Here is a 16503-nt window from a genome sequence, read left to right on the forward strand (position 1 = left end):
TAAGGACTTCCTAGTTGCCTTTTGTTGGCCCTGGCTGGTTTGGCTCAGTGGATTGAGCGTCGGCCTGCGAGCTAAGTGTCGCTGGTTCGATCTTCCAGTCAGGGCACATCAGAGAAGGAAAACTCTGACTCCAAAAAACCTCCGCTGCCTTGCGGCATACCTCTTCAGGGGAAAGGCTAAGGGAGTAAACCCTGACAGAAAATCCGGAGCCGGAGTCCCTAAGGCGGTTCGACGTTGTAGTCAACACCGGCAACTCCTGCGGCGCACCTGAAGCCAAACTGTATCGACTCCGTCTTTCCCTTGGACCCTTCAGCTGCGAAGAGAGTGGGGGTCTGCTGCATGGGCAACAGCAGACCCTCCATATCACCCTGCCCAGGCTCTGTAGCTTCAGCTTCACTGGAGAGGACACTCCAGCGTCATCGCAAGATGTCGATTCAACACGGGAGGAGACAGATACCGTGTCACTCCCGAGTCGGACTGCACAGCCATTCTCGGCGGTGCAGATAGACTCTTAAGAAGCTACACCATCGTCTCTCGAGACGGACGGCTGCCAACGGCTGCCAACTGTATCGTGGGATTTTTTAAAATATTATATTTAATTATTTATCGCAGATTTTTCATTATATTGCAGGATTTTGTGGTACTGTATACGTATGTTGTTAAAGTTATGTAGGTTTAAGAGTATAGAATTAATTTAAGGTTCCTACTTCGTGGGGGAGTCTGGAATGTAATATCTGTGATAAGTGAGGGAATACTGTAATCAAAAAGTAGAAACAACCCAGATGTCCGTCAACTGGCAAATGGATAAATGAAATGTGATATTGCCATCCAATGGGATTTTCTTTGGCAAGAAAAAGGAGTAAAGCACTGGCACACGCTGCAACATGGATGAACCTTGCCAACATTAGAGTAAATGAAAGAAGCCGGTCACAAAGGACCACATACTCTCTGATTCCCTTTGTATGAAAGGTGCAGAACAGGCAGATCTCTAGAGACAGAAATTAAGAAAGTGACTGCCCAGGGGTTGGGGCAACTCTTGAAAGGCACAGGGTTTCTTTTTGGGCTGATGGAAATGTTCTAAAATCGATTGTGGTGATGGTTGCACAACTCTGGAATATATTTTTTAAAACCATTGACTTATACTCTTTAAATGAGTGAATTATATCTCAATAAAGTTGTTATCCCATTCCCCCAAAACAGCTGTGGGAACACCCAGCAAAAGTCCCCCATTGAATAGCTCATACAGCTTTTGTCTGGTGCCACCCACACTTGGCCTTGTTTAAGTAAGAAAGCAGAAGGAAGGGAGGTGGGGGAGGTCCGGTGGATGCCGGCTTCTGTTGGGTCCCCTTTCCCAAGGCTGCGTGCTTAGAAAAATGTAGCGTTGGCTGAGGATTGTGCACTCACTCAGGGCTGGGAAACCTTTAGAGAGAGAAGGAGAAAGGCGTGTGTGGTCCCATTGGACAGGCCATCACACACACTACATCTCAAAGTTCTCGTGACCTTTCTGTTGCACACGCTGGCATTTTATTGTTTCAAGCAAACACGAGAAATGAAATGTCTTTTGGGGCTAGAAAAAATTAAATCTGCCTGGATGTAGCTATTACTGGGTGATTTGGCTCACACTGGAAAGGGATAAATAGCTTTAGAAACTTTTTCAATTGTTCCTTCAATCCATTCAGGAATGGATACCCTAAACAATGCCATAGAAAGCCTAATGACCTCATCCGACAAGGAGGATTGGCCGTCGGTGAACATGAACGTGGCTGATGCTACTGTGACTGTCATCAGTGAAAAGGTAAGGATTGTCGATGTAGTTGGCCCATCTGGGTCACAGCGAGGTTTTGGATATAATAATCTTCCGTGAAGCTTAGACACAGAGCCAAGGCTGGACCTCTGGGGAGTTGTACTTGCATGCTTGTTTGGATTAAAATAGCAGACATTTTTTAAAAGAAAAAAAAGATGTTGCCCTTTTTGTCTGGATCTCTGCACACCTTCACTTTCCTCTGGACTCAGAAGCGTCTACTCTGGTGCTGCTGATTCCTTCCTCCTCATCGGCACAAGGGCTTGAAGTCATTTGCTCGAGGTGACTGGATGGCATGAGCGTAACTCGCTGGTGGTTTGGTTTTCTGGCCATTCACTGTCCAGGCTCTAGTATTCACTGAGCATGTTTTCTGGGGTTGGGGCACAGGAGATGCTTCTATTATTGAAGGTCCTGTGGTTTGATAGTAGCAGGGGGCTCTGGTCATTTGAGAGAGGCCAACATTAGCCCCAACTCCAATTATCCCAGTTTTGTTGTTGGAGACACTGAGGCACGGAGAGATTAGGTAACTACCGAGGTCACAGAGCTAGATGGAGCAGGATCAGGATTTGAATACAGGCAGTCTGGCTCCGGACTCTTTACCGCTTCTCTGCCTCTGTGAAGTATCTGGCGTAGAAAGACCACAAGTCTTGGCCTGCTCTTCTGTCCATGAGCAGGTCACCATCAAGCACAGGTCCCCTAAAGGAGAGTAAGATGCTCACTGACCCTGCGGTCCCCTCCAGTGTGCTGTGCTGGATTTTTCTTGGGGCTTCAAACACGTCACACCCTTTCCTGCCTCGGTGTCTACAGGTGCTACTCCAGTGTTGCAGGTGCCACTCCAGTGCTGCACGCCTTTGCTACCCAGCTTTCAACTTGAACATCATTTCTCCCAAGAAAACTTCCCAGCCTCTCAGACTAGCTTAGTTTGCCTGTTAATAATCCCACAGCACCTGAGTGAATACTTAATAAGTTAAGACATGAATGGTCCAGAAGTTAATGTGCTGGGAGTATTTACTCATTTAAACATTGCCTGTGGTTGCCGCAAAGGACGTGGTGTTCATACGGATTAATTCTGAATGGTTCTTCACACTGCATCATTATGGATACCATCTGGGCCAGTTTGTAAAAAAGGAAAAAATGATTTGGCAACTTTATGTTTTACATGGTTTTAGACAAAAATATGATTCAGCGTGCCATGTAGCTTGGGAAGAACAACTGGATGGAAAGAGATCCCATGGTTCCTCTTCTCTGGGTGCTGAGGGATTTCCAGTGGGCTCACCTGGGCAAATGGGCTTTGAGCCACCAGGTGTCCTGTGTGGGCGAGAAGCAAGAAGTAGACATGACCTTGTCCCACAGTCAGTGAACTCGCAGGCGTGGATCATAGCAGACAGGGCAGCACATGCACCACAGTCGTGTGTGGTTCAGAGCAAGATTAAATGCCAGAACGAGACACCCACAGCAGTGAGGGCCTTTCCAGTCACTTGTAGAAACTTGCCTTTCTAGAAAACTACAAGTGCTTCCTAAATTCAGTCTGGCTATATATTTTTTTAATCCTGTAGGTGGCCACTCTAAGCTAGATTCTGTGATTTAAGGTCTGAATGTGTCTTGCAGAATGAAGAGGAAGTCTTAGTGGAGTGTCGTGTGCGATTTCTCTCCTTCATGGGCGTCGGGAAGGACATCCACACCTTTGCCTTCATCATGGACACTGGGAACCAGCGCTTTGAGTGCCACGTTTTCTGGTGTGAGCCGAATGCCGGTAACGTGTCCGAGGCGGTGCAGGCCGCCTGCATGGTGAGTTATCCCGCCGCAGGGGCTTGTTTGACCTGCGTGCCCCTACTTGAGTTCTGTGTGCCACCACCAAGAGCAGAGTTATTCATTTAAAAGGAGACAAGTCTAATCTCAAAAGTAATGCTTTACTGCATAACGCTCATTCCTGTGGACAGAGTCAATGATGATAAACAGTTTTCCATGTCAACCGGCGAGGACACCTGCAAGAGGCAGGGTCAGATGGAGCCACATTCTGTCGAGACGTCAGTAATGTTGCAAAGGGCGATCTTTGAAACCACGAGACTGGGGATGCTCAGTTCTTGATCCCTAATTAACTTCAGGATGTGATCAGGAAATGTTGGTCATGCATGAGCTGGTGCTATTTAGAACCAACTCAGTACTTTAATGTAGTGTATTGAAGGTGATTTTTATTTCACACAGTTGGTTTCTGTTCATTGTTCTTACATATTTTACTTTGTATCTATTAATTCAATCCTTATAACAGTCCTGTTAGGCAGTTGTTAGTTGTTTTATTTATCAGAAAACAGAGGCTCAGAGCAGGCCTCTGGACAGAGTTGGTGACAGAGTCTGCATCCATTCCCACATGCTCTAACAAAGCCAGTACTCTTGGCAACATGTCCTATTTCAAAGAAAAATACTTTGTCATTCATTCTGCAAATATCCTTTGAGCACCAATGATGCTGGACACCGATCAAGTTCTAGTAAAAATGAGGAAGTTATGTGAACGTGAGCATCAAACCTGATGCATGATTTATTCTAGCAACAGCATGTTGGGTTGGCAGAACCAAGTGAACAGATGTAAGGTCCATATTACTAAGTGCCTGTAATGGCATACCAAGGTCTTTTTCTTCCGCAAAGATCGTGAAGCAGGAAAGTGAATTGATAATAGTAGGTTTTAAAAGTGTACTCGAGAACAAAAGAAAAGGAAGTGGAAGATGGGTTGAAAGGACAGGGCTGCAGTGGGGAGGTCAACCAGGAGGCCAGGTGCCTGGTCCAGATGACAGTTGCAGGGCATCTAACCCAGGAGAGTGGCGGTTAATGCTGTAATCTGGAGCGGATGATCTGAGTGATGTTACAGAGGCTCGCCTGGCAGGGGGTGACGGATGCTAAATTTGAAGGGTCTGTGCTTCCTTTAATTCAGTCCACCACTTATGGGCTGGACTCTGGAAGTTCCAGTAGGACTAAGAAAGGATCCTTGCGTTACGGAGTTCGGGTATGTAGGGGAGGCATGTAAACAAAATCCTGGTGGTGTAGAAAGTGTTATAGCTAAAGGTGTAAAACGAGAGGAGGAATGAGAAGTGAGGGCCCTCCAAGTGGATCACTTACAAATTCTGGCAGTAAAGGGAAAGTAGCTTGAAGCTCAGCATCAAGGGGCTTGCTCATTTGCTTTAGGCTGGGGGAGATTGGTGCCTTTTACAGGCTGAGGGAAATGAACCAGTAAAGCCAGATTGAAATGGGGCCCCGTGTGTGTGTGTGTGTGTGTGTGTGTTAGATTGAAATGGGGCCGTGTGTGTGTGTGTGTGTGTGTGTGTGTGAGATTGAAATGGGGCCCCGTGTGTGTGTGTGTGTGTGTGTGTGTGTGTGTGTGTGAGATTGAAATGGGGCCCCGTGTGTGTGTGTGTGTGTGTGTGAGATTGAAATGGGGCCCCGTGTGTGTGTGTGTGTGTGTGAGATTGAAATGGGGCCCCGTGTGTGTGTGTGTGTGTGTGTGTGTGTGTGCGCGCGTGCGCACGCGCGTGCGCACGGTTGGGACAAGATCTTGGTAGAAGGAGCCCAGGGTCAGGGATTGCACTTAGCCTGCTAGTCAGGTTAGAGCAGCGATTTTCAACCCTTTTCATCTCACCACACACATAAACCAGTGACTAAAATTCTGCGGCACACGAAAAAATATACTTTTTGCCTATCTGGCAAAAAAAGTAGGTATAATTTTGATTCATTCGCCCCGGACAGCTACTGTTGTGTTGGCTGTTGTCATTTTTTTGTTTGACAATCTGAGGGCAAAGAGGTGCGTGCCCCTACGGAATAGTTAGGCACTGCACGTTTTAAAGTCTTGCAGCGCCCCACTTGAAAATCTCTGGGTTAGAGTGAGTTTGAGACTGGCCAAAACGTGCCATTCTGGAGTTTACATGCAGCACGTCGCTAGGTTAGGCACGAGGGGAAAGGATTGAGGTGGAAGGCAGATGGCCAAGGTGGGGGACAAGAAAAGAGCTAGTTGGTTTTTATCATAGAAGACCCCTTTGAAAGGGAGAGGGAAGGAGGGAGAAGGGAAGGGAAGGCCTGGTGCTGTGCACGCGCCATCTGCTTCCTCCCTCCCGCAATCCTGCGTCAGAATTCAAGTCCCCCTCTTCCTTTGGAGCCAGGATTCTGCCCGGAAAGGAGCACGGCCGGGTGGAGGGCGCAAGGCGAGCCTCCTGACCAGGTGTGGGAGACTGAGATGGGATGCGGGGCTCTGGGAGGAAAACAGAGAATGGGAGGGCCCCGCCACGCAAAAATAGAGGCTCGCTGTTAGGGATGTCGTGAAATTGAAAAAGATCATAACAGATGGTTTTAGTCATAAAATAAATGGCTTTCAGCCTTAATTATACATTTTAAATGCTGGTGACAATTAAATTATTAGCTTTATCACTGATTACAGTTCATTTTGTAATTCCCAGACCCATTCTGTGTCTTAGAAGCAATTTTTTTACTCATTTGCTTACTATTTTAATGGTATTGGGGCAGCCCGCTAAAGTGGCTCAGCCAGTCCTGTATGAGACATGTTGATAAAATCAAACCTTTCTCGACACTCTGAAGCCAGCTTTTCTAACTCAGGGGCTTCCCTCTTGGTTCACATGTGTGTGGTTCTCTCTCTGAAATGTCTGTGCGCCCTGACCAGGTGGCTCAGTTGGTTGGAGCGCCGTCCCAGCCCGGACGCACAGAGGGGGTGGGTTCAGTCCCCAGTGAGCAGGCATAGAGGAGGCCACTGATCTGTGTTTCTCTGGCATCAGTGTTTCTCTTTTTCTCTCCCCCCACCCCCTTCTCTCTCTAAAATCAATAAGAAATATTCTCAGGTGAGGAGTTTTAAAAAATAATAACAATAAAATACCTATGCATGAATTTATACCATCTCAGAGCCTGTGGTGTTAACACTTCCTTTTGAAACTGCTTAGTTGTTAGGCACACTCTGCAGCTGTGTGGTAGAGGCCCAGCTGAACATATTTTGGTGAAATTTAGAATAAGACAAAGAGGGATTCTCAGTGAAATCCTTCAGGCTCAGTTTTGATTCATGCTGGACGTACTTTAATTAGCCTTAGGAATTCCCAGTCCAGTGTGCCATGCTGCCACAGGTGCCCATTTATTTCTAACTCTGTGCTTTGGAAGTGTGTGATCTGGGTCATGATGCAGATCCAGCAAGACACCTTACACAGAGGGGACTCGTGAGAAATCGTTTTCATACGGTTGGGTTGGCAGGGGCTAGCTTTGTGGCGGCCTGCGGGCTATGACAGAGCACTGTGACCAAGAGTCATACTGTAGATAATTTATGCTTCTCAAGGGGAAACATCAGCCTGTTTCATAACTATACTAAGGAACTTATTAATATTTAAGTGGATTTTTTAAAAAACCAACCATGGAATTATTTTAAAGTGACTGGATTAGAAAAAAACATTTGATAAATTTTAACCTTTTTATCTAATTTTGAAGAATTACTTGTCCTTACATTAATACAAAAGCAGGTAGAGTGTGTTATATTTCTGAAAGCTAGAAACTATCTGCCCTGGCTGGTGTGGCTCAGTGGAGTGAGCGCTGGCCTGCGAACCAAAGGGTTGCCGGTTCCATTCCCAGTCAGGGCACATGCCTGGGTCGGGGCCAGGTCCCAAGTTGGAGGCAGGCGAGAGGCAACCAGTCAAGGTATCTCTTGCACATTGCTATTTCTCTCCCTTTCTCCCTCCCTTCCTCCTCTCTAAATAAATAAATAAGTAAAATCTTAAAAAACAAAAAGAAACTGTGGTGCCCATACTAACGGGTTTTTCAAAATTAATCCATTAAGATTTAGACTTGTATATAAAATGTGTCCTGAAATCTGTTCATTAGTCAGTCATTCTTTTATAATTAACCCTTTGAGTGCCGGCGTTGCTCTTAGCGACTCTTTTTTCAATGGCTATAAATGTAAGTAACAGTGGAATAATTTGTATTTTATGTTTTGTTCTCTTTTTTTGTACCTCAGGTTATAAATTGATATAACTTTTTCTCATGTTGATCCAAACTTCGAATTTTTATGCTTGTTCAAATACTGACATATTAATTCTGTTATAATTTTTACTTACATTTTAAATGGTCCTTTTAATTTCATTTATCTTTGCAATAATCGTTGAAACTCTATGCAGTGTGCATAAGGAAGCTTTTGCTAATAGACATTTTCATTGCTTCACGGAATAGCATTAGCATTTTGTTTATAAACTGTTTTTCACTGTCGATACCTATTGATATGTCTGTCTCTAGTGTGAATGCCATTTGTGTTCATTATTTTTTGTACTTGATGAAGCTTTCCTTTTTTTCCAAAAATTTATGCAATATTTGGCATACTTCTTGCTTTTATCCATGTTGCTGTTTTTTCAAATTATAGTCATAGGTTTTATATTATGCCATATATTATACTTCAAAAGCTATATTGAAGGAAAGAGTTTATTTTTTCCAAAATAATTGTTATAATTTTAATGCAATAAATTTTTTGGCTAAATTGCGTCAAAGAACACTGTTTACAAAAGAAGAGTGTATTTACTAAATGTGAAATTTTCAGCAAATTATTATGAATAATAATGTTTTTATAGATATTTTTCATACACTCTGCATTTCTCAGCAAAACAGCCTGGCATTTCTCACACAAATTTTAGCAATTATGCATGGCACTCAAAGGGTTAAAGCAGTAAACAGGGAAGGGAACAAACATTTATGAATGCCTTCCGCATTGCCAGGCCTGTTTTAGGTTTTCTACAAGTATTCCTTAATCATAAGAAAGGTCCCCATTCTTCAGCCATTCTACAACTGAAGAAACTGAGGCTCAGAGGTTTAATAACTCAATGTGGCCAGAAGCCTGGGGCAGAGCCTGGATCCACACCGTGCCCTTCTGCACTGCGGTCTCTCAGTAGCCATGAGTGCTTCCTGTACACGTCTCTGAGGAAAACTGTGATCTCTTTCCCAACCCTTTTTCTTTTTCTTTTGAAGAATTACTTATCTTTGCTTTAATACAAAAGCAGGTGGACTGTGTTGTTATATTTCTGAAGGATAAGAAGCTGTTCATGTTACCGGTAATATTAATGAGTTTTTTTTAATTAATCCCTTAAGATTTAGACTTGTAAAATTTAGACTTGCTCTTTGACTATGAGATGTGAGAACAGCAGCCTGTCAATACAGAGGACCAGTAGAGGGCAGAGATGGATGGAGGGAAAAGATGGCAAAAGCCAGGGCACCTTTGTCGAGCCTTGTGATCTTTTAAGAAAATTTAAAATACTCCACTTTAAGGAAAAAATTACTAAAATCTTGGATTCCTGTTGAGGAGCTAAGTTGTTACCTTTGGGGAGTAATATATACATTAGTGATTAATTAAAATCCCATTAAACAAGGGGGATGATATGTTACTAATGACTGTAAACCATGTTCTGTTTTATTTCAGTTGCGATACCAGAAGTGCTTGGTAGCCAGGCCGCCTTCACAGAAAGTTCGGCCACCTCCTCCTCCAGCGGACTCAGTGACCAGAAGAGTCACGACCAATGTAAAACGTGGGGTCTTATCCCTCATTGACACTTTGAAACAGAAACGCCCTGTCACAGAAACACCATAGCTGCATATGGTAAAGGATTCTGTAATACTTAGCTGAAGATTGAATAGCTACACTAAAGAAGATGGACTGATATGCGGCCTTCCATTCGGTTGGTGATGCTTTGTCTTCAGAGAACTTATCCTTAACCAAACAGTGTTAGACAAGCATGTTCTCTCGTCTTGCCACCGTCATGTGATATGAAAAGAAGCATGACTAATTTTTTTTGCTGTAAGTTACACCATGAACAGTGGAAGGTCTTTTTCTTACTGTAAATATCGTGAACATTACTTAACTTCACACACACGGAGAAGAATGTGGCCACACCCCTCCCGGTGAACTGATGCTGAGTCCTTGGAGTGAATGACGCCTGAATTAGTTTCTCTGTCTTCTTGACTGGATCTGTCACAAGCAACTTTTTAAGTCCCACAGCACTTTGCCCTGTTTTCAGCGTTGGAGTAGACACTGTATACCAGATACCATTGAAATGCTATAAAAATAGGATGATGGGTTTTTGTTTGAGTACATAAGGTTGAACCTTTGGGTTGACAAAATTGGCTATTGGCACCAGTGTGGAGACCAATGGCAGCTTTCCTTGACGAGCTCTTAGACATGTGGACACTGTTTCATGTCCACAGCTGTTTGTGGGATGTTGGAGAAAAGCAAAACTTCAAAATGGAAAACAAACCAAATTTCAGAAATTAAAATCAAACAAAAATAGCCTTTCTTTTCAAATGGTTTTCAAACTGATTAAGAAAAAGAAAGAGATTAACAAGGTCATAATGCATTTTGGGTGGGACATATTCAAACTTCTGCCTTATATTGTACAATGCAGCTAGAGAATTCAAGTTCATTAGGGCCATTCTCTACAATGCAGCTAGAGAATTCAAGTTCATTAGGGCCATTCTCTACATAAACAACATTAAGATGAAATAGTCCTCGCAAGCCTTTTATCCTTAGTTCAACACTTAGCCAATATGCAGGTTGCATTGGAGGAAATGTCATCTGTATTTTAGATCGTCACCATGATGTTGTTTTGTTGGTCCACCTCCTAAGTAAATGTCCTGCTAGGATTCCGCATCTGGCTCAGCCTTCCCTAGTGCTTTTTGCGCAGAAAGCTGTCTGTCCATCATGTATTTTCCATGGCAACTAACTACATTAAACTGAACCTGCTTGAATTTATGTATTTACTATTAGGATTTATTGGACTCCACTGGATATATTTTTAAATTTCTATTTTTTCTGTTATATTTTCAAGATTTAAAATTTTCATATCAGAGCAAAATGTACATAAGGACAATGTACTATTTAAAAAGCTTCCCAAAACTACCACTTTCCTGCTTCTCCATCAAGATATGAAACTTAGTTCTAAGAGTCACAGATTTAGACCCTTATTAACATTGTTTTAAAAGGGAACTGGCTAACGAGATCCATCTAAACATTAGTCGTTTACTTTTAATGTCAAAATTAACACTTTACAATATCCAGTGATAAAAGTAACTGCTTTATGTTTACCCTCTGCTATGTACTTGTCAAATGGTTTTCACATTCTTATCACATTTGAGCCTTACAAGGTAGAGAAGGTACTAAACACACTAGAGAAATAAAAACATGAAGTACCAAGGGGCTCAGTCACCTATAGCCTCAGGTCTCGCAAGAGCTGGGACCCACGCTTCCCAGCTCCCAGTTTTAAGTTACGTTGCTTCCACACCAGCCAGGAAGTCTTTACACAGTTCCTCTGGGCTTATTCAGTTATTGTCCAGAAATCTTAGCATTTCCTGTATAGGTAGGGAGATATGTCCAGCTTCCTCATGCAGTGCTAGATGAGTTATAAACCCTTGCTTTCTCTCATTCCCAGACTGTTTCCCTGCAGCGTGCCTCAGACATGTTTTAGAGGACGGGAGTCCACATACAGTACAGCCTGTTTAACCCAAGAGGTTTTCCAGAGATGACATGTGTCATGTGGTCATGGCCTCTTGCCTCTCTGTTAACTCACAGAATTCTGGAATTGCTGCTAGATCCCTAATGTTAGATGCCACTCTAGACGTGAATTACACTTCTCACCAGCCTATATACTTCTATCTGAAGTAACCAATACCATCTTAAAATGTTATTGCATTCAGAAAATCCTTACTGTGCCCTTCGAAAGCTGTTTGAAATTGTCATGAACATCTTCCATCTTGATCTCCACAGTGAAACATTTTAGTATGATAACCTTCAAAATTCTGAACAACTAAGACACTGTTATGTTGAAAATCCCTACCAGAACTCCCTGTTCATTTTTTAAGGCATATGTTTGTTTGTTTGTTTGTTTGTTTGTTTTCAGGATCAAGAATACTGAGCTAGCTTTAAGTAGCAAACTGATTTATATATGCAATTATAGGATACATTAAGATGAATGATAGCCTCTACATATTGAAAACTTAACTGCAGATACTTTGTTTTGAAGATCACTTTGCATACAAAATGCTGTTTTGTAAAATGAGTTATGTTAACAGTATGTTCAGACACTTTCTGCCATGGCCAAAAAGTATGTATGAAAGTATGTGTGTAGTTTTCTGTGGAAGGATGCAGTGTTGTACCTGATATTGTAGTGACACTTCAGTTATCTATGCATTCTTTATATCTGTGATTCGCTCAACAGGCAGCCATGTTCACTATGCCTTGTATGTCTTATCATTTTTTTAATTAACTTGTTAAAAACAGCTTAAAATATTTTTATTTATTCTATTTTTACTGAAATATACTGCATTATTGTGTTAATGTATTATCTTTACTGGATATTATCTCAGTGAACTATATACATTGCCTAAAAGGTGGTTTTGTAATGATTTGTAGTCACATTTTTATTGGAATATGTAGAAGAAAAGGCAAAATGCTTAAAGTTCCTTTTATTTTTTAAAAGCAGCCAGATAGACACAGCCTTGCCACCTCATGTATGTGCTCCTTGGTGGCATCAAGGGGAATGGCCAACATGCCTATGGCTACAATTTTTACTTTGCAAACTAAGCACTGCTTGGTGCTTCATTTTTATATCTTTCACATCGTGTGTGGTCTCATCTAAGAGACACATGTCCACATGCCCTTTGTTTCCACGCACAGCTAATTAGAGCCATTGTTTTTTGTTTGTGTCTTATTGCATGGAGGGACATTAGACTCATTTCCATTAAAATAAGTTCTTGCTGATAACCTCTTGGCACGGCTATTTTTTTTAAAAATCCACTTTATGATTTTATGATGGTCATTGCTAAGATTATTCTGCAGAAGGTCATTTACTAAAAGCCCTAAATCTTTCTTCCTTTTCTTGTATGACACACTCATTTTCATAAGCATCGGAACACAAATTCAAGACTTCATAAACAATATGAAAAATATTCCTCTCATATTAGCACAACTTAACTAGTAAGACTCTTCACTCTCTAGTTAGCCTGGCTGACTGACCCTGATACACAGCTAACAGGTGCGGTGTAGAGCCGGTAAAATGAAGCTTATTTCAGCTTCAGGGAAAAGCTCCTGCTCTGACTTCAGCAATGAGAGCACTCCCTGCCACCAAAGCAGTCTTTTGTCCTGCAAGAACGTTTGGTTTTGCTTTCTGCTCATTTGCTGATGACCACTTTTACACATTTAAATGTAATATGTTGTGAGAATAAACTTAGCTGCATAAAGTGTTTGACTCATTTATCTGACATCTGACGTCACGTTTATGCAGGAACAGAAATGTCAGTTTAGTGTCTTCACGCTAGTCATTTTATTTTCAAATTATTCTTACCCCAAAAATCATTTCAGTGATGTGCAGTTCATCTGTGATTAGTCATTGCATAGTTTAACCTGGTAAGAACTAGAAAGAACCTGACATCAAGGTGAAGAGGGTTGTCCAGGCACTACGTCCCTAATCAAAGGTAACTAGGAAAACAAATCAGTTGAATCTGGTTTAGTTTAAGTGTTAGAATGGGGAAGAACATAAATAGAATTTAAAGTACATACCCATTCTTTGCTCATCTTGCATTCTCCCTGGTAGTGTATCTCTCGTACTCTATCAAAAGCAGTTAACTCTCAAGGAACAAAATTTCATTTTTGTTTTGGGCATATTTAGATAAAAATCTGGATTTTCTATTGGAATAGCTAAATACCAGTGATTATTATTTTAGGTTTTTGTAACACCTTTTTCCAGGAAGCCCGAGAAATAAAAATGCCAATGTTCTCAATATTCTCTTTCACTAGAATTCCCAAATATTGTTTAAATACTTTTCCCTTTTGACTCTACCAAAGTGTCTAAGTAATTGATCATGTCCTTCTTAGAAGATTCTCAAAGAAGAAAACTGCAGGCTTAATTCATGAATGGTTTGATTCTGAATCTCCATATACTTCTAAAGAGAAAAAATAATTTAGTGACAGGCGTATCATGAGATTCTGGATGTAGGTGGCTAAAGTGGCATGACATGAATCAGGTGCTGCTTTAGAGATCTGAAAAATATCCAGAACTGTTTCTTAACAATGAGAGTTCTCTTCTTATGACTTCCACAAAAATCTCACACCTGCTGCCTTTGGACAATGGAATACTGTTCAGTCTGGGTCAAGGAAGAGAGTAGGAAAGGGATAAAAGATTCCTGGGACAGAATACCAGCTCTTTACTGAAGGAAGTTCAATTCAGCTGCCCTGGCCTCCCCCAAGACATGGAATACTCTAAGCCAGATAGAGCATGAAGTAAGAAGGTGAAACACTACAATTTTTATAGCAAAGAAATACATATTTTTGATTTTTGAAATGAGTAAAATAAGCTGGCCATTTAAAATAATTCTGTACATTTTAAAGAGTCAACATGAGAATTATTTTGCTATTTAAATGGTTCAAGTATAAAGTTTTCTTCACTGACACATTTTACTGATAAATGTAAACCTTCAGCTAAAATAATTTATTACTACTATAATGATACCATTTTTTTATCCTCACTTCAAGTGAGAAAATAAAGGTTAGAGCTGAAATAGACCTAAACATTCATGTGGAAGAGGATAATATTCTACCAAAATTATGCTACCTAAATTGAACATTTAGAAATTTACACACCACTGTTCAATACAACTGGATTCTGAAAATAGAACTTTAAATTTAAATTTTATGAATGTGTCTCTGAACATTTTTCTAAACAATAGGATTTATAGTTGTAACTTATTTGATTTAATGTCAAGCAATTTCTTTTGCCATGATGGAAAACAATCAATAGACCCAGAAATGATAATGATACCAATTCTTGGTAGACAATTGATCATATGTTCAAGATGAATTGATTTTTAATAAAATTAACAGTGTTATATTTTAATTATGCATCAGAAATGAATTACCAAAATTTGATTACTGTGTGCCATTTGAAATGATTTGTAGATTCCAATATTTGACCTGATCTTTGAATAGAATCAGAAGTTTGTATGGGTTTCTTCAACAATACGTGTCACTTGTATTCAACAGTTTGCCTCTTCCTCAGAATTACTACTATGGAGATGGAAATTTGCTTACAGTCACTATTTTTTTACAATAGTATCAGGCATAAATAGAAGGGAGAGTTGATTATATTCAATCTTCTCAGGAGGCTCTTCTAATGAGAAAGTTTTCCCTGTGTAAATGGACATCTGAACTGCCCACACCTGGAACTCTGGAGCTTCCTGTTCTTCCTACTCATACACAACCTCAATCACATTACAAGACTCATAACATCCCCTACTTAAAGAATATTTTTATATTTAAGAAAAACATGAACCTTGATATTGACTGAAAATGTTAAAAAGTATCGTAAGTCCATACTGAAAGTTAACAGGAGTGAGACTAGTTTTGACAGCGGAAACAGTACAAGTGGACATGCTAGAACAGATCAGCACTAAGTTGTTGAAATCTCTTGAATTTTGCTTTACTTAACCACCTACATTATGGTTTCTCGCTTGTCTTATTCTCTTGAAGATACTCTTAGAAGATACTAAGTCATCGAAAGGATGAGTATCTTGTGTAGGAATGTCTAACCTTCAGAGAAATATCAGACTTTGAAAAAAATCTACTGCTCTTGACCCCTATTTTTTAAAAAAACATACACAGGACAGTCAAGTCAAAGCCATGGTTGACGACGCCTGAGTAGGGAGGAAGGTAAGCTTTCTCTAGGTTTTTCCCCTTTCCTGGTTATCGGTGGTGTGGAAAGGTAACCAGGCACAACAGGCTTGGTTCCAACCCAGCGACAGTAAAAATGCTGAGTCGGAATGTGAGGTCTGAGCCCTTGAGGGGTTGAATATGGGAACATTACTGGAGGCAAAACAACCTCTACAGGTTTCAGTACAACCATTCTGTCTTCTGGGCGATGTCTTACAAAGTTTGAGGGACGTTCATATGTTCTCGAGCGAGATGTGTTCTTCATAAATGTAGGCACTACAGGATTGGTGGCAGGCTTATTGGTTTCTCTGGCCTGTGATGAAGGATCCACTTGAGTTGTACTTTTCTGTGCAAGAGATGTTTTTGTTGATGTCTCTGACGGATGAACATTTGCATTAGTTTCTCGATTCAGGAACTCAGCAATTTTCATTTGAACACTGTTACTATTAGTAGTGGAAGCTTTTGGCAATGACGTTTTTGATTTTTTCTTCTTCTTCTCCTGTTTTGAAGATTTACCCAACTCAATCCCATCCAGTAGCCCCTTTGCTGCAGCGCGATCCAAAATGTCTTTCACAGACACTGTCTCAGATGGGTCCCGCTACAATAAAAAAGCAATTACTAAATGTGAGAGTTAACTTAGTGTGTATATTACAAATATTTATCAGTGTTTCAGAAGAGATAAAAAAGTGTATTATTCTGAAAGAAATGGGTTTTAGGCCTTAGTCCTAATATATCCCTTAAGCCTCAGCAAATAAGGTTTTGTACTTAAACTTCCCCATTTATGAACCTGACAAGGAAAAAAAAGAATTACAGAGCTTATTTCTTATTCTGTGAAATAAGATGAACTAGACGTTGACAAAGTGCTTGGAGAAGTAGGGATGGAGAGCAGGCAAGGGAAGAACACTCAGGAGAAGTATAAAGATAAAAACAAGGATTTCTCTCTTCCTTTTTTGGGGGGGGGGCAGCACACAGTTATAATTCTTATTCCTGTCTT

General features: G+C 41.0%; 2 protein-coding genes across 8 annotated transcripts in view; one reads left to right on the forward strand and one right to left on the reverse strand.

The window, feature by feature from the left end:
• APBB2 (amyloid beta precursor protein binding family B member 2) overlaps positions 1 to 13045 on the forward strand; it is a 328286-nt gene extending 315241 nt beyond the window's left edge. For all 7 annotated transcript variants that reach the window (XM_090266952.1, XM_090266954.1, XM_090266955.1 and 4 more), the window contains 3 exons: positions 1680 to 1795; positions 3410 to 3589; positions 9237 to 13045. In XM_090266952.1, the coding sequence (XP_090123078.1) occupies positions 1680 to 1795; positions 3410 to 3589; positions 9237 to 9404 (464 nt within the window). In that variant the 3' untranslated portion in view covers positions 9405 to 13045. The remainder of the gene's footprint in view (positions 1 to 1679; positions 1796 to 3409; positions 3590 to 9236) is intronic.
• Positions 13046 to 14713: 1668 nt separating this feature from the next.
• Positions 14714 to 16503, reverse strand: part of NSUN7 (NOP2/Sun RNA methyltransferase family member 7) — a 36259-nt gene continuing 34469 nt past the window's right edge. Inside the window, exon 12 of the mRNA XM_090268185.1 lies at positions 14714 to 16107. Within this exon, the coding sequence (XP_090124311.1) occupies positions 15472 to 16107 (636 nt within the window). The 3' untranslated portion in view covers positions 14714 to 15471. The remainder of the gene's footprint in view (positions 16108 to 16503) is intronic.

This window comes from Furipterus horrens, unplaced genomic scaffold (genome assembly GCF_987537825.1).
Source record: "Furipterus horrens unplaced genomic scaffold, mFurHor1.1.pri manual_scaffold_2, whole genome shotgun sequence".
In the NCBI taxonomy this organism is placed as follows: Eukaryota; Metazoa; Chordata; class Mammalia; order Chiroptera; family Furipteridae; genus Furipterus; species Furipterus horrens.